The sequence below is a fragment of the Melozone crissalis genome, unplaced genomic scaffold, assembly GCF_028551555.1.
Source record: "Melozone crissalis strain CALT ecotype California unplaced genomic scaffold, PUWL_Pcris_2 ptg000023l_1, whole genome shotgun sequence".
NCBI classification, from domain to species: domain Eukaryota; kingdom Metazoa; phylum Chordata; class Aves; order Passeriformes; family Passerellidae; genus Melozone; species Melozone crissalis.
In genome coordinates, this window is record NW_026535801.1 from 11,874,300 (window position 1) to 11,898,637 (window position 24,338).

A 24,338-nucleotide genomic window follows, 5' to 3' on the forward strand; every position below is an offset into this window, starting at 1 on the left:
GGCTATGGAGCTGTCACCTCCCCTTGTCCGCTCACTGCAAACTCTTCTAGTGTCCTCCAGCTGACTTCCCCATGGACCCAGCCCAGACTCTGCCTGCTGAAATGCACCAACAGCAGAGAGCATCTGGTGGCTTATCTACCATCAAACCCTTCCATCCAGACCCCTGGCCATCCCTGAGTGATGGCACAGAAAGCAAGCACAGAGCTCACCCTGCAATTTCCTTCCACAAAGAGTGGAACAGCTCCTGAGGTCCTGGGATTCATCACTGGTCACACAGCTCATTTTGAAGCACAGACAGAAAAGCCTATTAAGAACATATTTTTTTTTAAATAAATGAATACCTGCATTTACTATTTTTATACACCTGTTATTATTGTGTTGCAGCAGTGCCACAGAAGTGAGCTGTAAAGATGGCATTTGTGAAAATAAAGGGTTTGGTATTTTAACTCCGTGCCCACTCCTAGAGCTAATATTGAAAGCAGGAGAAGCTGAATGGAAAAGAAAGGGCAATTCTATGAAATGGAAAATTTACTAAGAATAAAAATAGACAAAAAAGCCATACAGAGAAATCTCAAAGCCATTAAACTCAATGGCCATTCTCCCACTACCTTCAGCAAGGCTGAAATTTTACCTACTGCCTCTTTAAATCTTATTGACTCTTATAACAGTATTTTAAACCAAACAGCTGACATCCTTCTGCCCAGCCAAGGCCTTTTAAATCACTGAAATGCAGGATGGAAAAAAATCTGCAGTGCCAGATGTGTCTAAAAACAGTCACAGTTCTTGTTGAGGCAATCTGCAGAGGAAAATGGTTAGCATTTATCATGCCTGACAAAACACTAATAGTTTATCAGTTTTGATATTATAGACTAATAACAAGCTTTTCCATGGCTACTTCATTTGCAGAGAGCATGGAGACAGGCTGCACTACTGTTACTTGATTTTAGAACAGTGCTTTTTATTTAATCCTTTCCCATCCTAGCTGGATGGAAGCACACTTCCATTATTAAATGAAATTGTAAACTAAATACTCTAGGGAAGGGGTGGTTTTGATGTATACCTGACACAGTTTTAAACCACAGATAAAATAAGAGGGAGATTAAAACCATAGGGAGAGAATTTTATTTTTCTCCCCTGAAAAATATTTTACCATTATGTAATGCTGTCTAAAATGGCTAAGGCTTGTTGTAACAGCAGCAGGCAAAGCAGTGCATTTTGATTCAGTGCTGATAATATTCTGACATGCACTGGCACAGGCACTCTAATAGCACATTTTGTTTACAGCTGTTGTATTTCCAAGAGGAGAGTTTCACAGTCACTTAACACTCATGGGTACAAGGTAAAATGACAGCCCAAGTGTGTAAGAAGTCACCTTTCTAGGCAGGTAAATATTGCTTTCCAAACCTCAGTTATTAAGAGCACTTCTGCCTGCTCGGTGATACAGAGGTGCTCCTCAAACTGCCAAGGCTGGGTTTATCCTGAATGCACAGGAATGTTTGTATAAACAGAAGCATGGGAGAAGGCACAGCTTATATTCAAACTGCTGCATCTCCCACTGAAATTCATGCTTTCTCTACATCATTTCCCTTTTCCTTCAGAAACAAGCTTCTGCCACTCGTGGTTTCATACATTAAATGTTAATAAGGAAAGAATAGTTATGTTGCATTTCTTGAAAAATCAGTGCAGGGTGTGGCTTTTAGCAGGTCTGTTCAATGCAGAAGGTAAATGCACCTTTTAGCAGGTGTGCTCAATGGAAAAGGTAAATTCACCTTTTAGCAGGTGTGTTCAATGTAGAAGGTAAATTCACCTTTTAGCAGGTGTGCTCAATGGAAAAGGTAAATTCACCTTTTAGCAGGTGTGTTCAATGTAGAAGGTAAATTCACCTTTTAGCAGGTGTATTCAAGGGAAAGAAGTGGAACCATCAGCCCAGTGAAATTGTTGTGGCAAAATATTTGTCTGTTTTTACTTTCTTTACCCAAATCGATTAAACCAGGCAAAATTTGGCACTTGTCTCCATCTGGTCTAATTCTGAAGGTCTAATAAAAATAAATATACCAGCTCCTTCTTTTCTTCTCCAACTGTATTTCCTTTAATTCCACCAGATGCATTTATACTCCTGAATCCAGGTGAAAAAAGGCTCAGGTTACCACTGCACGTGTCTAAATGATCAAATTATCTCGTGTTTGTATTGCAATTTGACATGATGATACTCCTTCTAAAAAAAAGGATGTTTCAGTCAGTTCTAAGTAGCAACTTTCCTTATGGTTACAATTTATTTATTACAACTGTCATATGCTTTCATCTTGTGGTATTTTGATATCTAACATTTCATAAAGAATTCCAAAACATCCCATGAAACAAAATTCTGAGGAAATTCAGTTCTATGAATATTTCAAAATAATTTTTTTTTACATTTCAGACTAGATCAAACACAAATATTTAAATGTCGATGTTTCCTGAAAACGGATACTCTAGCATCTCATTATAACTTTAACTCTCAAATCCTTGGAAAGGCAAGGATTCCTAACAGCAAATTCACAGAAATTTGGCCTAAAATAGAGCTGCTGGGCATAAAAATACACTGTGGTGCTCCTTACTGTCTATCTAACTAATTCAAATTAGTGTAGTGGATGGCAAACAGCTGCTGTGCACCATTTTGAATAGTATCCTTCAAGGATGACTCTTGAGATGATCAAAGTGCCTGGAACCCAGAGGAAGGATGGAACCAGGGGTGAGGGAAATTCCTCCCCACATTCAGAAAACAGGGTTAATTTCCCAGCCTGTTCCTTGAGGAGGTTGATAGAATCTTTTCTTTTTTTACTTTCTTTTCTTGTAGGGGAAGAAAGTAAATACCTTTTCTTTTTTTACTTTCTTTTCTTGTAGGGGAAGCAGGGGAATTGAGAAAGGAAAGAAGATTCTAACAAGAGGGAAATACCTTCAGGGTGTCAAAATGCTAAAAACAGTATTTATCATGCTCCCAGCACGTGGATGAAGTGCTGGGGTTGCAGAGTGTTACCTACAACAGCAGCAGAGTGTGAAACCCAGGTACCGCAGCAGAGTCCCCCAAAAGTGACGTGTGACCCTGCATCACCCTAAGGGTCAGACTGTTGGTCCCACAGAGGAACTGGGCTGCACAGTCCTTCTAGACCCCAAAGGGAGGAGAACTTCAGCTTCCCTGTGATTTCTGGTGTGCAGCAGGTCTGTGACTGTCTGCAGTAAATTTAAGTACAGGTCTGTGAAGTCACTTCACGGCCTGCATTGTTAGCTGGAGTTCACACAGAACTCTGTAATTTAATGCTGGTCTATCTCAAAGGAGGAGCCTGAAAATGGTGAAGACGCAGTATTAGCTAGGTGCCACAAAGTGGTTTAGTCAGATATAAAGAGACCTTTTTGGATAATTGTAAATCCCTTCACAATGGCAGTGCTGCAGCCAGGAATTATGGTGCATATTCCATATATCCATGACAGCCAAACACTGGCTGTAGATCATGTTGTTTCATTCCCATAAACTTCAGAAAACAAAGGTGCGGAAAGACAAATTTTGGAGTAGCTGTAAGTAGAACATAAAAACTAGCATGACCATAAATGCAAACCATAAATGCAATTTTTTGAGGGTGCCTACTCTTGCCATTAGAGGTCATATTTAGGAAGTTGGTATGTGGTTAAAGACCAGTTGAGAAATCAGGCACAAATCAGCTTGCATTGAGTTTTGGGATCATATTTTTATGTGTAAGCAGGAAGGTGTCTTTGTTTTCTGCAAGCTTTACCTTCCTTTCAGCTTGCCCATTCCTCTGATCAAAACACAGATACTGAGCAGAGGTCCAAGAGATCAGTAAGTACTGAAAGGTTCAGGTTTGCTTGTGAAGATGGGCTCCTGTGCTCTAAATAACACCAAGTGTCACAGCTGAGATGGCCACAACACACAGAGTATCGCCACACAATTTCAGAAGGCTTTAAGCATTCACCCATACACAGTAACACAACACCACATCAGAAGGCTTCAGGGATCTGCCCACAGAGAGTAAGACCATCTCACTTCAGAAGGCTGCAAGCTCTGCTCTTTCTTGTTCTTCAGCCCAACCTTTTGTTGCCCTCATGTTGATGCACTGCACCTGTGTGCCCTCTGTTCCCTGTGGTGTTGGTCACTCCATGGCTCATTGCTGTCAATGCTGTCACAGCTGTACCCACTGGGGATGAGGCTCAGCCCCACTCCCAATCACCACAAACTGCGTGCCTACAACCAAACATAAGTAAATGGAACCCTGTGTGCTTCTGGAATGGGACACAAATGGAAGAATCTGTAGAAATGCCTTCATGAACTCAGGTCTGCTCATCTCTATTGCACATAGAATTTCTGTTTTTATCCATAACCTTTAGGAGAACAAAATGTTACAGAAGACTGCTAACATGATAGCATAAGGGGAAAATCAACAAGTAAGGCACACAGCAAGTCTTGGGCAAGCAGAAGTGTTTGGAGCAAGCTTCATGAATTTCTCACAGTACTGATGGAAACCCCACATGAAAAAATATACTTGGATTACAACCTCCATCCTCACCCCACATATCATTTACACCTGAATTCACTTCCAGGAGTTAAATGATTCAGAGATGCTGACAGCAGTAAAAAAGCCTGGTCTGGTTTTGTATTTTTTTAGGCTGCCCATGCTAACACTGGTGTTACAAGTTGGAATTGTTTTCCTTGTTTGTATCCTACAGATCAGATTCTTAGCCTGGATTTATTGAATTTTCAGGCTCCCAAGCTTTAATGCAAATCAAATAGCTTTCTTTATAATGTTCACTCACAACAATACTGAATTTGTTTATTATGGGAAAAAAGCACAAACAAATTCTGCAACTTTTGATTCACATTCATTAGTGACTGAATTAAGGGCTAAGCTTTAGAGGCACAAATGGAAATGTTCTTCTTCCTTGAGCTACATCAGTCTAAGGCAAAAAGATGTCTAGCAGTTCACCTGAGACCTAATTTAAGTTTTAATGCTAACAATTAGAGGTTCCACGAGCATGACACTGGGAAATTGTAAGTAATGAAAAGACACAATTTATCTCATTATAAAACCAAAAACCCCCAGAAATCAAAAAGAACAAGGCACATTTTACCAAGCTTAGCGTGTGCAATTCAAAGTTAGAGGAGAACTCCCATAAAAAGTGAGGTATTCTCTTGAGGCTGGCAGATTAAATGAGCAATATTTCTCTCTCCCTCTCGCTTGTTTTTAAAATCTCCATAAGGCTGTTTTTATTTTGCATGCTCCTCAGGAAGAGACTGTTAGGAGTAAGTGCTGTTAAATCACATAGCACAGAGCTCTGGAGTGCTGCAGTTTCCTTCCTGGCAGGGGGCTTGTTTGTGAGGCTATTATGTGACCCCTACAAGAGTGTGTCTCTCTCCCATTCCAAAAAAATTATGGAGATTTCAGCAAGATAGAGCCAAGCAGCATCTGAAGGTAAATTTGAGAGGGTTCTACAGAAGAAAAGCACTTGGGGTAGCCAGTGTTGCAGTGCCCATAGCATGATAACTGCATTGTTGCCCCAGCCTTTCCTATTTTAGAAATAAAACATCCAGTCTTCCTTATGACTCAGGAAATGCTTGAGTGGGACTTTCCACACTCCACCTTTTACAGCCCTGGAGTTAAATCACAAAAGAAGCAGCTGCAGGTTTTCATTTCAAAAACACCCAGGACAAGTGGAGGTTTGGGGGCGACAAGAGTGGTTGGGACTGACTCTGTTGTCTGCAGACTTGAGTTCAGAAGTAGCTGGCAGTGGGATTTACTGACCCAATAGCTGGCATCTATTACTGCCTTTTAGATTTCCCTCTGGATTCCAACAACACTGGAGGAGCTGCAAGAAGGCTACAGAAGGGCTGGAGACCACCAGGCTACAGGGATCTCTCTGAGGTGTTTGAAAACCTCTCAGAATAATCTAGACTGGGCTTTTTTCCTGTGTTTTGCAGAGCTCATCTACCACCTTTTGAGGACTTTCACTGTGCATAAAACTCAAGTATATTTTCATAAAACCTTTCAAAAAATGCAAATAGCAATTTGTAAATGCAAACAACAATTCAAGCAACATTAAAAAGCTTCCCATTTTTAACAAAATGTATGAATTGTACCATTCTTGTTCTTCCACAGGTTGGAGTGTGTGTGTCGGTGTGTGTGAGCACAGGTGGAGGCCGCAGCTAGACAGCATTCATGCTGCCACACAGCTGTCAAAATATTAAAATCTATTTTTTTTCAATTTTAGTGATTTGATGGAATAGCAGGAAGGCTTTCTACATAATCTATTTATTTAGTGTGAGAACCTCTGAGTCTGAGGAATCGAAAGGCAAGCAAATCTGCATATGCAAGGATGTAATTTCCCTTCACATTTTTGCAAAGCAGCAGATGAGAAACAGTTTCTCTCTAGCTGTGATGGTTGCACAGTGTTCAGCTTTGTGTCTCACTAGCTAATTCCATTAAGAAGAAAGGAGTGCCTGGTTCACAAAGGCAGAACAAAAATGCACCACAGTTTATATCCCATAGCTAAGCTCTAGGGCTTTATTATTCTTCAGCAGTTCAGCAAAAGGCTGACACACCAGTGGACACAAAATTTAATTTAAACGGACAATGTCAAGTGGTTTACACTCCAAACTTAACCTACTTTGAAAATGTTATGATCTGGAGAAGGAATCTAGTCTGAAGTTCTCATATTTTAGTCCGGGACAGGGGAGGGTGAATTAGAAATTGTCACTATAGAAATTCAGCACTGCTGTTCTGATTCCTGGCTACTCTCCAGGCCTGTTACAGACAACGAAGATAACTGTGACTCACTTGTATTTATTTTGGAGTCCAAGACTCTTGGACTTTTGAAGGGACTCATTGAAGAGTCAGCGACTCTTCTTTATCCTTGTAACGTGCGATGGCTGTCATGGCCTTCATCCCACAGCCCTGCCCCAGCCAAGGGAAGATGATGTGTTGACACAGATGGATTTTGCCCTTTTTGGTGGAGCTGTGAGTTTGCTTGGGCAACACATCCATCTGCTGGATTACTCTCCCGAGCAGCCCCGGGAGTGCCAGGACGGCCCCGGTGCCAGAAGCGCTCTGACAAAGATCCAAGGCTGTCATGCAGGTTTGAAATCCCATGGGGAGCCAGGAGGGTGAGCAGGGAACAGAGCAGCCATGAGCAGACGTGCAGCATTTTGTGCTCGTTATCAGTTTTGGGCACAGCAACAGCACTGGCAAGGTGGGCCAAGGCACTGCCTGCAGGAGAGTCCCAGGAGTCCCCAAGAGCCCAGAAGGCACCACCTGAGGCTGCTGCCAAGGGAGAGTGCACTGCCCTCGAGGAACCCAAAAATACAGCTCAAACTGACCACTTGTGGCTGCACATTTTTCACCAGAGGAGACTATTTGGGCTGAAAATGCCTCCTTCCCCCTTCCACCAGTTTCTCTGCGCTGCTGGCATTCAGCTGCTGAGACTTGATCTAATCAATGCTCATATGGGGAGGTTTGTCTGGCCTGGAAGATGATATTATGGAATAGGTCTATCAAATTTGTCAGTGTCTTCACCGACAATTTTCATGAATATATAACATTGAAATATGGCACATCCATGCTGACTTATTCCTTATGGTGCTCAAAATGGCTTGAAAAAAACCCCTCTGTAATTTGATAATGAGAAAGGATAAAGTCATTAGGGGGGTAATTGCTAATATCCAGACCTTAAGAAGAGACTATCAATACTGAAGAATACAAATAAATAGGCAAATGGATTAACAAGATGAGAACCCCTTGATTGCCTGGCCTCTGAATTCCAAAATGCCACCAAAACAGCCTTATTTATGCATATAATGGGGAAATTCAAGAAAACATTCATCATGGGACTTTCAGCTCAGACACTACATTCTAAAACACACATTACACTTCAAATGCTTCAAAATGCTCTTTCATGGAAATTGCAAGATAAAGTGCATTTCTATTGGATTTGAGGGAAAAATCGCACCCATTCATTTTTTCAGTAAAACCAAATTTCTCTGCACAAACTTGATCAAGGTCAACGATCTGCCATTTGTTGAGGAGAGTGAAAATCTCCCCAAGTCTAATAAATACCTTGGGGTTTCAGAAAGAGGAGAGACCAGAACTGCACAGAGGCACAAGCGTACACAAATGGCACAGGTACCTGTGGCAAGGGTGGAACGGTGAGCTTGGAGAGGCAGGACACAGTCAGAAAAGGGCCTCCTACAGCTCACTCATCTCAGGTTTGCTTTGTTGTAAAAGGGGGTACCACTTTTTGGGTGATATTGGTCTGGCACTTCAGAGTGCTGGCATAAATCTTGCCTGTGTAAAGCAAGAGCCCCTAGAAACTGTGGCAATGCAAACCTACTGTGAAGATTTACCCCCCGAAGGAACGAGTACCCTTGGCTTTGCAAACCAAAGATTTGTGTGTTTTTGGTGAGCATCAGCAGGCTGGCAAGAACAGGAGGGAGCAAAGATGCTGATGGAACAGACAGTTTGGATAGTTGGATATGGAAAAACTCAGCTGGGTTTTGGGACTTGTGGCTCTTCGCAGAGCTGCTGCCTTTGGGGGCCCCCATGGTGGGCGTGCGGGGGCGGTTATGGAAAAACCCTCACTGCTCAGCCACCACAGTCCCTGCAAAGAGCATGTGGCTGCATTAGCATAATTGACAACATCAATTATGCCCACTGCTATACTCTCCCCTGGGAAAGGCTGTCCATACAAGCCAATGTTCTTAAAAGTGTGTGGTGCTCACAGTCTCGACGATTTTTAGTGCCGTTAAATGGCAGAGAACAAAGGTATTCTGTGGAAAGCTGAATATTTCCAGGCTCGGGGAAATTGCTTCAGAGGCTGAGGAACTGTTGCTTTTTCACACAAAGCTCCCCATGGTTAGGGCAGCATTTCCTGTCTGAGGTGACACAAAGGTGAGAAAAAAGTAGCACATATCACATTCTTATCACAGCCATCACCGTCATATGTCTGCAGCTGAAAGAACACGAGGATGGCACAGAGCTTCCTGTCTGGCACACACTGAGGCATGAATGTTCACTGAGCCTCAGTTTTAGACTGCTGCCTTCCTTTTCCCTGATTATTTCTGGAAGGCTGTTGCAGCTTTTTGATACAGCAGTCCTGTTCCCCTAAGGTCTCCTGATGGGGTTATGCCCCAGACATTTGGGGGCACTGGAGGCAAGTGGATTGCCCTGCATAAACTAGCAATTATCACCCTAAATGCTGTTACTGTATGTAAAAATGAAAAATTCAAGCCAGAGGAAAAGGTGCCCACAAAATTTAACCTCAGCTAGCACAGGCAATTGTAGCTGAAGTTAAATCAGTGAATAGACCCTGGTGAGACTGCCCAGGGAACACAGCCACCACCCTTGAGAAGCCCACTGGGGCCTGAGGCACACCAGAAGCCCCAAGAAGTGGCTTTCTAAGGAGCAACACTGGTGTCTTCCTGTGCCTGAGGTACCTGCTGGACTTCACTGCTGATTCAGGATGCCTCCATCACTCCCACGGCTGTGGGGAGGAAGGTGCCTTGTGTCCTTTCCACAGGTCTCTGTCATCTCTCACTAGACCATCTGTTCCCACACTCCTTCTGACCTCCTGGTGCTTGGAGACAATCTCCACTACAGACCTGCTCCTCTGTGCCTTGGCTCTGCCCTGTCAGGTAACCCAGATTCCTCCCTCCTTGGCTCCCAACCCCTGACAACACTTTGCTGCAGTCAATTTTCTCCTACCCACCACCTCTCCTCTTGAATGTGGGCTGAAATATCACCTCTCCTAAGCAAGAGCTTTTCTCTTCCTCCTGCTCACTTGAGCTCAAGGTGCCTTCTGTGCTCCTCCTCCTCCATGACCCATGACATGGCTTTCTATTGTCACCACTGTGATCTCCTCCTCCTCCCTGCCTTTCATTCCCTTCTTGTTACAACTCAGGTACTTCCTGCTGTCTCCTCTCGAGCTGATGTGGGTCCCTGCCATCCTAAAGCAAATCCACCAGGCAGCAGCAGTGTAGGACAGGCTGCACACTGAGAAGGGGCTCAGGCCTTCATCTCAGCTTGGGGAAGGCAGTGCTTTCCTCAACTCTCCAGCAAGAAAGAGAAAGGATTTAAGGTAACATTACTTGGCCTTGTTTCTAACTTAAAAGAAATAATTTTGGCCTACTTGCCTTATCTCCTGTCCCCAGTCCCCACAGGACACAACATTAGCCTTTCCAGCCTTTTAAGAAAACTGACTATACCTCCCACAAAAAGCTGAGGGTAATCAAGAGTTTGGAGCAAAGACACTGAAGACTTTTTTCTTTGCACGTTCCTGTCTTCACCAATGGAAGGGCTCCTTGGCAGTAGGAAACACCTGGACCATGGTCCACCCTTGATCTTTTAGAAATTCATTCCAGCATTTTCTTTCCATAGCAACTTCTACCCTCCCTGCTTCACGCTGCAGCAACCCCCAACACCTCGCACTGCTCTGCCTGACCGAGACATCATTTATTCAGAGCTCTATGTTTTAATCATCACACACTGTTTTAAGCAGGAACAGAACAATCATTTCTAAGGCCGGGTACCCCACTGTCACAGGGATGGCACAGGAGATGACCAGCTGGATTAAATACTGCCTCAGCACTGTCCCAGCAGGAAACGTTCACACCTGTGAAACCGTCACCTGGCTTTCACCCGAGCCATGCAGCTCAGGCAAACCCAGCCATCCACACCTACTCTCTCCAAACACTTCAAAACCACAGAAATGTCAGGAAACTGAAGCAATGAGTGCATCACCTGACCCATTTTCACCAGACCTTCCCAGAGGCTTTCGTTCTCAGTGTGAGCTGTGAACATTTGCATGCACGTGTGTGCGCACACACGTTCAATTTCTAAATCAATCCTCTCAGGCAAAGGGTGTAAAAAATGTCTCCCCAACCTCACTAGTATTTACATGTTTTTAATTTCAAGTGCCATATAGGGCTATTCAGCCATTATATTTTACTATAGCTTCTAAATAAATTAAACCCATTTATCATTAAACCCCCCCACATTTTAAGAACCTTATTAACTTCACAGTTAAATGCCGACAGGTAATATCTATTATGGCAGCGTTTCATGGTATCCCAGCAGTGCTATGAGCTGGATTTTCACTTCCTTAAACCTGTATATCATGACAAAAATATGCATAATCTAGTGCACTGATTCTGTAATTTTCAATAATGTCTGCTAATTCTGGCAAATAATTTACAGTACTTATTTCCTCTGTCAAACAGGTGTTTTATGGCCAGAGTAGCTGTAGGTTGACAAAAATAGAAGAAGCCAATTTATTAAGAAGAGAGTTTGTAGCAAAAGAAAGAGTAATGGAAAGGCAGTGCTTTTTTAAAGTAAACCAGGAAAATCATGCTAGAAGATGAGGACACTTCACCTCAGCAAATGAAGGAAAAAAGAGACTTACACAGATCCTGTCAATTGTGATTCTCACAGAATAGGAACCGTACCTGCATAATCTGTCCTTGCATAATGCCCATCTTCTGATTTTGTAGTTGTTGTAGTATTGTCTGTGTGAAAAGAAATGTGTTGAGTTGCCTGGGGAGCCTGGACTCACTACAGCCCATGCCCCCACCACAGTGCCCAGGCAGAGCTAACTTCCCTTGCACACACATCATCTCTGCTGGCTGCAAGGCTCTCCTGGGCCTGCCAGGTGAAAACAGCAGGATCTTTTTTCTAACAATATGTGATAACAGATTGCAGCTGGGATAAATATATCAGTCTGAAGCAGGAGTTGTCATTTCTGCTCTACTTGAAGTAATTGGGGAGTTTTAATATGTACCCTGAAATGAACTGCCACTTAGGGTGGTTAACTTTAAAGAGACAGGAGTAAACTGGAATGTATTTAATACACCTGTATACTATGGCCTTGTAAGTAGATGTACTGAGGATTTATGGGTCAGAAGCTAAGGAAAAAAGCTATTGAGAGTCTGAGCCTCAGCAGACACTTTATTTACAGGAGCTATTGAAAGGCAAATTCTCTTCATTTTCATTTTAGAGAAAAACAGGGGTTTTAAAGTCAGCTGAAGGGTTAGAGGTGATGTAGTAGTGATGGGCACAGAGAAGCACTGTATTTATGGAGGAACAGAGAGAGCCTCGAGTCATGATTGGAAAACTTCCTTCCAGGCATATTGGGCACCTTGGGGCTCAGCAAGGGTCACCTGAAGAACCAGCCCAAGCACTGTGTTTGGGAGCATCTGTTCAGAGAGCCTCCCAAGACTGCCTCATGCTGCTCCAGTTAATGGAGCACCAGAGGATCCATCCTGGGTGGCAGGATGTATCTGAGGGGCATTCCCACTGTCCTGCTCCAGCTGCTGCCTGGCAGACAGAGCTCTGGGCAACCTGTTTGGGCAGGAGACTGGTGACTGATGCAGAACCCAGTGCAGGGCTGGGCAGTGCCCTGCTGCTGCTGCTCTGGGCAGGGTTAGGAGTTGTGCCCCCCTCTCATGCCTCACTGTGTCTGCATCATGGGGGGCTCTCCCTCTCACCCACAGCCTGTGCTCTACAGTATCAACTGCAGTAGTCTAATGGAAATATAACAATTACCAAATAAGAAGCCAGCCCTGGTTCTGTTTCTTTTTTTCTCCCTGAACAAAAATTGAAAACATTCTTTGAAATGAGTTTTGTTATGAGAGTTACCTTGACATCGACCCAAAGACATGACTTCAATTTTCTCCTGTTTCTGGCATGATGCCTCTTTGATTTGACATGCATTATCATAAGATTTCCCATCGGAAGCACAAAGAGGATTGAAGTTGGTTTGAGAACAGTCAATGTTGCACACACACCTGAAAAGATATAGAAAGAGAAAAAAGAAGAGGCTAATATGAGAAACTTTTTTCAAGACATCATAAATATATCTAAGAAATATAAGTGTTTGTATTATCCTGACTGTACAATGCAAATCAACATAATGAAAGCAGAAAGTTCTGTCAAGAGGTCATTTGTATTTCTTGATGGAAATGAGATGCAGGGAGAGGCAAAAGGCACATAAAAGCAAGCAAAAAGAAAGATAAAAGAAGTGTGTTTTACATGGAAAACTGTACCACAGCATTACCACTTGTAATCCGCTGTAAACCAAAGAGATATGCAGATAAAGCAAGCTGCTGAGCCCTCCTGCAAACTAAAGAATCACAAAATTCTCCTCTGTTCAGGTGCCATCCATTGTATGGAATACCATATTGTCAGAATTCAGGACATCCCTCTGGCTGTGCTGGACTGCCAAGACCCCTGCCAGGGGGCTCAGAGACCCTGGCACAGAGCCCAAGACCCTTGTGGTTTTGATTATGACCCATGGAGCAAATTACCAGCCTTATATGAAGATCTGCAGAATGATTCTTAAGTAGAATGATAGTGAATTTATCACAGGGTGAAAAATAGATTTTTTTTGGGTTTTTAGAATGGGGGTTCAGGGGGCAAGATGGAGGAATCTGGGCATGTCCAGCCTTTCTCCTTCTTCTTCTTGGCCTCCATCTTTTGCTGTGATGTTGGCACTTACAGATTGGTTTACACACTGTGTAACATAGGTGATAGGTATTGGAAAGGATTTGTAAATATTGTACATGTAGTTTTTAGTATAAAAAGATAACACCACCCTAGAGGCGGGCAGAATACCTCTGACTGTCTTTCTGAGTGGACCTCATCTGGACAGGAGAAAAAATTTTATGGATAAGATACAATAAACAACCTTGAGACTGAGAAATGAAGAGCTCTGACTCCTTCTTCGACTGCCAGACTGGGAAAAGAGACTTTCTAATGCATCTCGGGGTCACTCTGACCAGCTAGAGATCCCAAGACCATATAAATGTGGGTTTATATTGATTTACGATTTAATTCTGAAAATAATTACAGCACCTAGAGGCACTCTGCTTGTAACAGATGTGAAACTGAAGCCTCACTTCACCCACTGGGATAAAACCACCTGCCAAGACTGAGACTGGAGCAGGGATGTGACTGCACTCTGCCTCAGGCTGGTGGGATCTCCCCAGCTCTGGACACAGAGAGGCTACTCACTATTAAAGCCAGGAGAATGCTGGTTTAGGGAAGACTTTGTGCACAAGCACTTTCTGAAGCACCTGGATAACTCAGCAAGCAAAAAGCCATATGCAGGTGTTACCCAGGCAGGTTTTGTGTCCCAGTGTTGTGCCCTGTGAGGGGTGAAGGCTCCCATGTCCAAGAGCACCCTGTGGGCAAATGCAGGCAGGCCAGTAGTGGCCCCATCCTCAGATTGCTTAGGACCATCTCCAGAGACTCCAGAATCCAGTTTGTGAGCTCCTGGGCTGCCCTGTGATGTGAACCAGAGCACAGGGAGGTATTCCCTTCCACAGTCTGCCCTGGATCTGAGCTAACACACTAACATGGACATGTCCTGATCCCAGCAAGCCTCACCACTGCTCCCAAGACGGAGAAACCTAATTGTTCCCATTGACAGCAGGCTGCAGACTCTTTCCTTTAGGTTTCTCCTACTTCATTATCATTAGCAACATCAGACAGCCTTGGGCATCGGCAGGGGAAGGGCACGCTAATCTTCTGCCCCCAACTGTGCCATTAACAGACAGCTCAGCCTCAGCAAACCCAATCTTGCTTGGGGACAAAGCCAGAGGTCTAACCTGGCAGCTGCTCCAGCTCTTCTGAGCACGTAATTGTGCACATGCTGCTATCCAAACTCTTCCTGGCTCCTTCTGACATTAAGGCAGAGCCATGAGATTGATGCTCTATCTCCAGCCCACTGGTTGTGCTGAACCTGGCAGTGCCATCTCCACAGCTCTCCCTTTGCAAAGCTAAGTAATGGAAATGTCAAGCCTCCAGCCTCGCTGCTTGATTTAAGAAAGTGTTTAAAAGTCAGTCCACCTCCCATTTGCAGCAGACATCTGGACACCTTTGACTACTGGAGGTGTAGAGGGATATACACAAAACTTGGGTGGAAAGAGCAAGAAAGCAATTGGAGAGTTTGGGTCAAATGTCTCCATCACCCCCTTTGGCTTTTGGCCTCCAAGAATATGCCCAGGGTGATAGAAAACAGTGGAACCAGCAGCCATCTCTTAGAATTTTTTTTTTTACACTGGGTAGGTCTATTTACCCCAAATGTTCACTAAATACAGAAAACTCCAGTTTAAAAAGAGGCCAGTGGTGAAAAGCTGTGGTTATAAATTAAATTACATGATTTCATAACTCGAATAAAAGCGTCTAGCTCCCTGTGTGTAGCAATTTCCCCACACTGATAAACATACAGAATATAAGGAAAAAAATCCAGTGCATTTCCCAAGAATGTCCTTATCAGCAGAATAAGAATGTTCTGCTCCACTGAAATATTAACCATCATCATTTCTTCCTGCAGCCATTTCCAGCTTCCCACCTTAGTCGAACTCACTTCATTAGGAAACATTTACTGCTCAAGTAATAGCAATTCTTTTCACGTAGCTCTACCATTTGCATTTCAGATGGGACACAATCAGCCATATGCTCCTTTTTTTTGTAATAAACCAGCTAAAAACAGCTTCACTTCTCTACATTTTGCTACAGAAAAATGAGTGAAGGTTAATATATATTATGTTTCCAGTCAAGAGAAGATTAAGCCAACGGGAAAATTACAACAAAAGGGTGCTTTTCAGGGGAAATCTCAGCAACTTTGGATGCAGTTTCAAGAATACCTACGGGATTCAGGAACCTATGCTCAGAGTTAGACACTTTAGAGACATATTTTTAAAGGTGTTTAAATGCTTAAAGATGCATGCAAACACTTTGTGTGGGATTTCTGGTATCTCAGAGACCTATTTCCTACTGATTTCAAAAACTGCTTCAGAGCCCACTAGGCATTTATTTACATCTTCTGATACCTTCCAAAACACAAAGACCCAAAATGACTTTCCTGACCTCTTTCAGCAAAACTGAGAAGAGAACCAAGGTTTTTCTGTACCCCATTCTAAAATTTCAACCATGACACCAGCCTTTCTTTCCAAGCAAACCTCTGCAAACTTCAGCTGCATGAAGAGGACATGTCTTGTGAGCACCACGAGCCACGTGCTGCTTGTGCTGGGGTCAGATCCCTCTGAAGCAGGACAGGACTGCCCCAGGATGACACCATATGCTCCAAAGCCTTATAGGAATCCCTGTGTGAAGCCTGATTTTCAGAGCCAGCCAGAGGGATGCTGAAAAAACACCAAACTTGCTGCCCCAATCTCCTTGCTGCAAGGATCATCCACTCCTTGCACACTTTTCAGCAGACAACTTCTAGCTCGCATCCACAGTTTATTACTGCTTTTGCACTTAGACACTCAAATCCTACTCTAAGGCTGCACAATTAAGTCCACATCAAATATATGTCAGGAAGTGCAAAAGGCAGGATTGCATCAGGAAGATTAATGGGCCTGTGTTGCTGGCTCTTTTTAATTTATAGTGCTCCTCTTATCAGGGAAAATTATGGTATTCCAACACATTTTTTCAAACTGGAGGAAGAAAAAGTCTGCCCATTTGGACCATGCAGCCAAATTCCAAAAGGGCAAATTGCAGTGAAAAAGGTGAGGCATGTACTCCAAATGTGTGTGCCCAGGCAAATGCAGCCTCTGAGAACAGCTCAGACTTCAGTGGGATCCACCAGTGAGGTAATAAATGAACAGCACTTAATGCATTTGATTGAATGAAAACCTGTAAAGGTGCCTTCACTTCTTGAAGCATTGTAAAATGCAAGAGTGGGACTCTCTTGTGTTAAACAAGAACCAAACTGTGAATGCCTGCTTGGCTCAGGATGTGTGTTAGGTGACAGTACCAATGGTGTTATTTTCTGGGCATAGAGAGTACCTTCAGCTCTTGTGGGACTCAGAAAGGCCCTACCCTGAAGAGAGCCTCCCCCTAACCCTTGTCATGCACAGGGCTGGCAGCACCCATCCCACTGCCAAGGGTGTGTCCCACAGCTGTCTGTCTGTCTGCAGCTTCCCAGTCCCTGAGGCACTCCAATATGCCTTGAATTTTACGTAATTGGATCATTTGACCACGTTATCATCCTGCCCATGACTTCTGATTATAGTTCTATCAATAAATCTATTTGCTTTCTGTGTTCCTAAGTGTAGCACTGAAGAAAGCCTGGCAATGGAAAGGCTGACTGAGCACTCCTGGTGCTCAAGACACTGTGGGAAGGTCAACGAGGTCTCCTAGGGGGTCACAGAATGAAACTGTACCCAAGAGCATACACAGAATACGTGTGTAAGATTTACCCATGCCTTCTGCAGTCAGAAACACAGCGTTAAAAGCCTCTGTGAGGAAGGAGAGCCTCCAAGATGTCAGCAGATACCCTGCAGCTCCCCTGAGAAAGGAAGGAATGCTGCTCCACAGGCCCTTTGCATCTTCAAGCAATGGGCTCATATGTTAATTGATTAAAATTTGGGCTGCCATCGCAAACAATCATTAAACAAGGCTCATTTTCTTATGTCTTTTCTTCCAGGCCATTGTGATAGTCTCCAATGCATTCCTTTTCTTTTATACTTTATTTTATTCCATTTCATTTCACATGATGATAATCCTGGAGGAGCTGCACATCCAGCAATCAGTGTGGTTACTTTGGTGCTCATGGAAGCAAAAAACACCAAAGCAAACTAAAAAGACTGCTGAAGGGGCAAGCCTAGGCACCTCCTGAGAGGATTTTGGGCTACCTCCCCATGGTGGATCTTGCAACACTGCTTGATGACATTGCTGGATGGGGCCATGAGAATGTCACACGCAGGATGAACCAGCAAGTGTCTGCAGGCAGAGGTGCAGCTCTGCAGAGAAGATGCAGGAGAGGCCCAGGAGGAGGGGGAGAGCTGGCAGAGCTGAGCTTAGCCTGAGGCAGGTGAGATGCTGGCAGGCACCTCCCTGTGCCTCACTGCTGGCTTGTGGGGTGTGTGCTGCTGCACTCTGCTCTGCGAGCTTTGGCAGCTTCCATCAAGGCAGCAACTGCAAGGAGGGTGCTCAGCAGCACAAGGGAACCCACAGGCAATTTGGGATTTCACCTGTTTATCATGCTTCTTCCCTTCCCAGGGAAATGAGAGAGGAGCACAAAGAACTCCTTCCCAGCCTGGATCCTGATCACAAAGAAACACTGCCCAGCCCTCAGTCTGGTCCATGTGCCAGCAGTGGTGGGGATGTGCTGCACCAGGCTGCTTGGCCAAGCTGGAGCAGCCAACTTGGCTTCCTGTTCAATCAGTCTCCATAAAAATTAATGGGGTCAATAAACCAGGCATGGGTGAGTACACAGGCTCCTAACGCCCCACGCTTCTGCAAATAGCATATGGCATTATTTGCTGGGCACAGAGAGTACCTTTGCCTGTGGAGAGCAAGCCACTGAAGGGAGGATTCATGGCTATGAAGGGCTGTCCCTGGAAGGAGGAGCTGCATTTTAAGGAGGAGTCTCAATAAAATCAGAGAATGGTTCTTTGCCCATGAAGGGTAGGAGAATACTATAATTCTATTTCCTTAGTTCACGAATAGAATATAATCATTAGTGACACAGTGATGACAAAAATAAACGCACTCCAAACTTTATATTTACTCCTAAGACAACTATTCAGTCTTTGTTTCCAGCAATTATTTATCCAGCAATTCAGTATTACTGAAAAATAAATTTAAAAATGACTATGCAGTATCTGCACGTAGCATGAGGAAGGTTTCCTACATAGCTGTGATAGGAAGCAAGGAGGATAAATGAGACAATGCTTCCAAAGGAGAGGTTTCACTGGGAACAGATATAGGCACATTTCTGTCAGAGCGAGATGGCAATGGCAGTCCTTCCCCATTCAGCATCTTTTAATTAGCCCTCTGCTGTCTGGAAACCTGAGAGCATTGTTGGTACTACCTCTGTTTATTAAAGATTCATATTCAGACTTTGCTGGCCATGGGTCATTTGCTTTTTGGAACCAGAGCAACAGAAAATTGTGCCTGAGATATCTGAGAGAGGAGTACTTGATGAAATGACTAACGTCTTCAGCCAAGTGTCTAGTTGATTACAGGGTCTAAACAGCAGAACAGCAATAAATCTGCCACAAAGAGAATTGTCAGTCAAGAAAAAAGGCATAAAACCAAAGAGACAGGGAAGCAAGAGCTAAAAATGTGAACATGCAAATCTAGTGTTATTTTTACTAGTCAGAGCTCTGATATTTGAGCACATATGCTAATTTGGTCAAGTGTGAGATCCCACCATGTCTCAGAGAGCACTATTTAACAGGGAAGGTGAAGTTCCATTCTGTAATAATTTTAAATGTTATATATTTTCTCCAGGCACAAAAAAAAAAAAAAAAAAAAAAAAAAAAAAAGCAATGAAAACCCCAACAAAATATTGCAGCATAAAAAAGCCCAAAGCCCTTTGCCACAAAACAGTGTATAAATAATAACACAGTTGTTGTACGTTTATGATATTTCAACCAGTGACATTTCTTATCTTCCTCTGCTCTGATCAGAACATGGTGATCAGAACCCCAGATTTCTGGATGTCAGCACAGACCTCTCCAAGCCCCCTGCCCCTCCCAGTAGGACACTAAATGCCCATTTAAAGTAAACCTGGCAGTATATATGCCTGCATAAAGAACCTGGCACTCAGTCCCAAATGCCTTCTCTACCATCAAGGTTTTTCTTTCTGGTACACAGGGCATCTTTGTTGACATTACCAGCAGGCAAGCTGAAATGAAGCCAGGCTTAGCATTACACCTCGACACTGGAACAGGCATTGTAGCACGGCTGTCAGGAGGCTGGTGGGAGCTCTCATTTACCCAGGCAGCTTTGGGGGTGTTTCATGTCTCAACACAACATCATGCAGAGACATCTGAATGAGTTCCAGGCAGGGACTGGGCAAGGTGAACCTCTGGGAGCTCAGGTAGCTCGCTCAGACACGCAGCCTGTGACAGCCCTTCACTGAGGAGCAGGGACAGGCACCTCTGTACCCAGCTCAGCACATCACCCACCACAAAGCCACCTGCACACACAGGCAGCAAAACTGGATTGCTCCAGGCTGCTTGGACACACCTTTGTTTTGATGTGAGTGTCAAAAGGAGCACACAATCTGAGCTTCTGACCCTCAGCCCATCTCCAAGCACACCTATGAGCTTTACAGTGGTCTCAGACAGCCCTGCAGCAGCCATGGGCTGGCACCATGACACCCCTCACAGAGAGACAAGGTCCTGACACACTCAGTGCAGTCAACAGGACCTTTGGTGGTGGTCTGGCCAAACTCAGGTACCCCACAGTGGCCCCACAGTCCAAGAGGATGGCACCCAGAACTGCCTGGCATCATTGCCTGCTTTGGCACGCACTGAACATCATATATCCACTGACATACATATACATAAAATATCTTCAGAGTGCACACTGGCACGCAGTGTTTTACACTTTCTATGAATCATAGCCTACAACCTGTCTGTGCTTGCCAGGAGACTGAAATCCTCTCACTGCACTCTTAAGAACATCATTAAGAGGCTTAAAGAATAGAGACTCTGCGTGTCTCCTTCAAAACAAATTTTGCTGTAATTTTTGAGGTTGATGCAAAACTTTAGCTGCAGTGCAGAACAATAAACAATACATATTTTATAATGGCAGCACAAAAATAGCACGCAGTATTTCTTTGCTGGGCCTGCTAGTGCTTCTCTTTTGCTTTAAGATCACAAGAGAAGAAAAGCATGGCTCATTTTGAGTGCCTTCCATTCAGTGTTTGTTATTTACTTATTTATTTATCTAATTTATTTATCCTTTTTGTCCTTTGCAGCCCTGCTTCTGCACTAAGGGCTTTAGCATGCCTACTTTGCACGGTGGCTTCCCTGGGATATTTTACTTATTTCAACTGTTCAAATGTTTATCTTCACCAGGAGTAAAAGGAGAAAAGCTTGATTCCCTCAGGGTGATGCAATGTTTCTGCATGGCATTTCAATAGCATCCTGTTATTCAAACAATTAGAAATCACAGAGACCATGCACAGAATTATCAGCATACTGCATGGAGATTTTTATTATTATGTAGTGCATAATGAAAATGATTTGAAGGACCCCAAAGCATCATAACAGAAGGAAGCGCTGAATAATCAGGTGATTTTTTTTTTTTTTAACTGCAAGAGCACACAATATTGTTTACTGGACATATGTCAAGCTAAAATGCACTAAAGTGGTGAATATATTTACTGATGGCCTTCCTTGCATACCAAATGCAACACACTCTGGGAATGTAGCTGGAAACAGAGCCAGGAGCTTGGGCTACAGCTGCCACACTGCTGCTGCATAGCAGGGATGGACTGGCAGTGCTTAAAAATACCCATGGCTTTTTCAGAGCTTGTTTGGCATGGCAGCTCATGCAGGATGCTCCAAAACCATGGGCTGCTCCTGGAGATACCCTGCTGTACAGCCTGCAGAGAGTCCCTGGGCGCTGGCTGCCTCCCAGAGCTCAGTGAGGAGCTGGGCTCATGCTCCTCCAGCTTTCAAGAAGTCATCCTGGAGACTGCAGCTCATGAAAAAAATCTTTTATCTGCAGTGCAACTTGAGTCCTAATTCCCCTTTAATTTTTGACCTCTAACTTTTTTACTAAATTTTTGACCAAAAAAATTACAAACTCCACCTTTGCGTCCTTTTCACAATTCACAGCACCAATTATAGCATGACCTTCACCTGGCTTGCCAATGCCTCTGGTGCCCTCAACAGTACATTGAATTGTAGGCTAACAACTTTAGGGCAAAAGAAATGTGTACATCTCTTTCTCTCTTTTTTTTTTTTTTTTTTTTTTTTTTGTCCTTCTAAATATCACTCTTATTTTAAAGATACTAAGCTGTATAAAGCAATCTTTGCTACACTGGATGCTTTAAAGCCAAACACAGAATCACAAGGCTGATGACTGGGTTTGAAGAGTCATGGAAAAGGCATTGTTCTAGCTGTGTGACCAGAGAAAAAAATTCTTATTCTGTGCACATGCCAATTCAAGTGTCTGTAGGTATCTAATGTGTAAAGTTTATTTAGAACTTACAGAATAAAATAAATACCTCTCTATGGTTTGCCTGCCCCAGTGTCCTTCACGTCTCTGTGGTCTGTGCTAAAACAAAGCTTTGCTGACTGTTTCTCTCTCTGTAAACATCTGAGGCTGTCCTTCATGAACACTTTATTGCTGTGTGCCTCAGACTGCTGATACTGTTCACTCCTATCTTGAAGTCAGCAGAACAATGAAAATTGTTTCCACAAATCCCACAGTTTCACCCTGGATTGAACAGCCAGTGGGAACACTGCAAGATCCAGCAGGAAGCATGGGACAGTATCTAGCTGCAGGTCCTGGCATGGGCCTTGCCAGGCAGGAAGGATCCATCTGCCCACAAAGAACTGCAGCTCTGTCTCAGACCAACCACAAATTTCTGCTGAAACTTCTGCTAACACTAGAAGTTACTTCTGACAGTGGAACGTGGACTCTGATTTGAAAGTAAAGGGATGATGATGGCCTTTTGGCTAGCAGAGACCAGTGTGCTGCCAGCCCAGCCTTTGCTCACATGAGCTATCCACTGCTGGTGGGGAAGGGAGATAGAGACCTTCCTAAAATGAGCAAAAACTCATAAAGGAATTCCTCAACGTGGTAAAGGAATTCCTCAATGTGAAGTCTGCCTCCACATGTGTGAGCCCAGCCCAGCTCTCCCCATAAACCCCTCTGTGTCCTTAAACACATGTGCCTCTGGCTTCCTCAGGGATTCACAGAGCACTCTGAGGTGGAAGAGACCCACAAGGGTCACCTCAGATACAACAGCCCATGCAGGGGTTGGACCCACAACCTTGGTGTGATCAGCACCACACCCTAGCCAGGGGTACCTGCTTGAGGCAGCATCATCTGAACTGGCCACACATTCCAGGATACCCTGCTTGGTCAGCTCTCCTCAACTACAAAATCCAGTCTGCTATTCAATGAAATTTTAGGAAGCCACTTCCAGGCTTTCCTTCAGGCATGGTTTGCACCTCCTGCACAGGCAGAAAGGTTATCTGTGCTCAGGATAACCTCCCATTACCTCAGCCCACAGGTATGAGCCTGGCACTCAAGCAAATCACTGCATTGGCAAGAAGGAGGCTGCAGTAGTAACCCTCTTTTCCTCAGAGCCTTCAGGGCTGTAGGTAAAAGCTGCTGTACAAAACCAGGCATTCCTGCTGGCTGGGGATCTGCCTCATGATGACCACGTGCTGGCTGCTTTTGGGATCAAGCCCCAAGGGACAGTGCTGCTACCAGGGAAAGGAAGACAGACAATGACTGCAATGTGCCATCTCAAGGACATGTCCTTGCCAGCAAACTAATGGGGTGAGAGTGATCTTCTTAGGGCTGGCACACAGATCAGTGGAATCCACCTGCAGCTCCCTGAAAGGAGCAAGTGCTGTGCACTGGCCAGAACGGGTGTCCCTGGGGCACCTGTGCTGTTCCACAGGGGAGAGCTCCATTACCAAATGGGCAGGCTGAGACACAGCAATTAAATCTGTACATCTGGGGACATCTCACACAGGCTTTTAGCTGCAGCCAACACATGGGAAGGGACTGGGGCAGGAGCTGGGCTCTGTGAGGAAGGGACACCTGCCACTCTGCAGGGGCTGTGAGAGCTGAGGTCAGCCCTGTGCGTCAGCTCCCACTGAGTTTTCCTCAGGCTCATATTTAATGCATGGGATGTATTTTTAATGGTTTAGATGTGTGAACAAACCGTGGCCTTGATGTTCCTACACGGGTGTGTGAAGGAGCCTCCGACCTTCTGCAATGGATGCAGTTCTATTTTAATAGTTAACATAAAGTGGGATGGAAGAGATGAAGCATTCCATTAAGACATTTGATAATAAATTGGTAAGTGCTTTCCCAGTGTTTTACATAGTTATTCTCTCTGTTGATCTATTTAGCCAACACATGTAATTCCGAGCTACAAAGTTGTATTCCTGCTTTCGTAAACATACTTACATAAAACTCAATAACAACACAGTCTATTTATTGCTAAAACGCTAGTAGGAAATTGGAAAAGGTATAAATACAATTCATTGCTGGTGATCTCCTGCCCCCTGAAGGCACTGTAAGGCTCCAAATCTTGCTCAGTTCACAGCATCATAAAACCAAAGCAATAAATGTCACTCTTTTCTTGATTGCGCATTAGGCCAATCGGCTTTTTATTGCGCCTAAATAGGCCGTCAGGAAGGCACCGCTCTCCTTACTGCTGGGGGATGACTCTGCCTAAATGGGGGACCAGGGAGGAAGGGAAGCTTACTTTTAAATAACAAGGCTAAGAGAGAACAGGGGGAGAAGAAAGGTGCAAAAGCACGTTGCTCTGCAAGGCCTTTGCACTTGCTCTTTCATGCTGTAATGCCT

At 44.1% G+C, this 24,338-nt stretch overlaps 1 protein-coding gene across 1 annotated transcript in view; it reads right to left on the minus strand.

Moving 5' to 3' along the window:
- TMEFF2 (transmembrane protein with EGF like and two follistatin like domains 2) overlaps nucleotides 1-24,338 on the minus strand; it is a 125,445-nt gene that overhangs the window by 20,019 nt on the left and 81,088 nt on the right. The window contains exons 6-7 of the mRNA XM_054277500.1: nucleotides 12,669-12,817; nucleotides 11,480-11,539 (exon numbers count right to left, since the gene is read on the minus strand). Coding sequence (XP_054133475.1) covers nucleotides 11,480-11,539; nucleotides 12,669-12,817 — 209 coding nt within the window. The remainder of the gene's footprint in view (nucleotides 1-11,479; nucleotides 11,540-12,668; nucleotides 12,818-24,338) is intronic.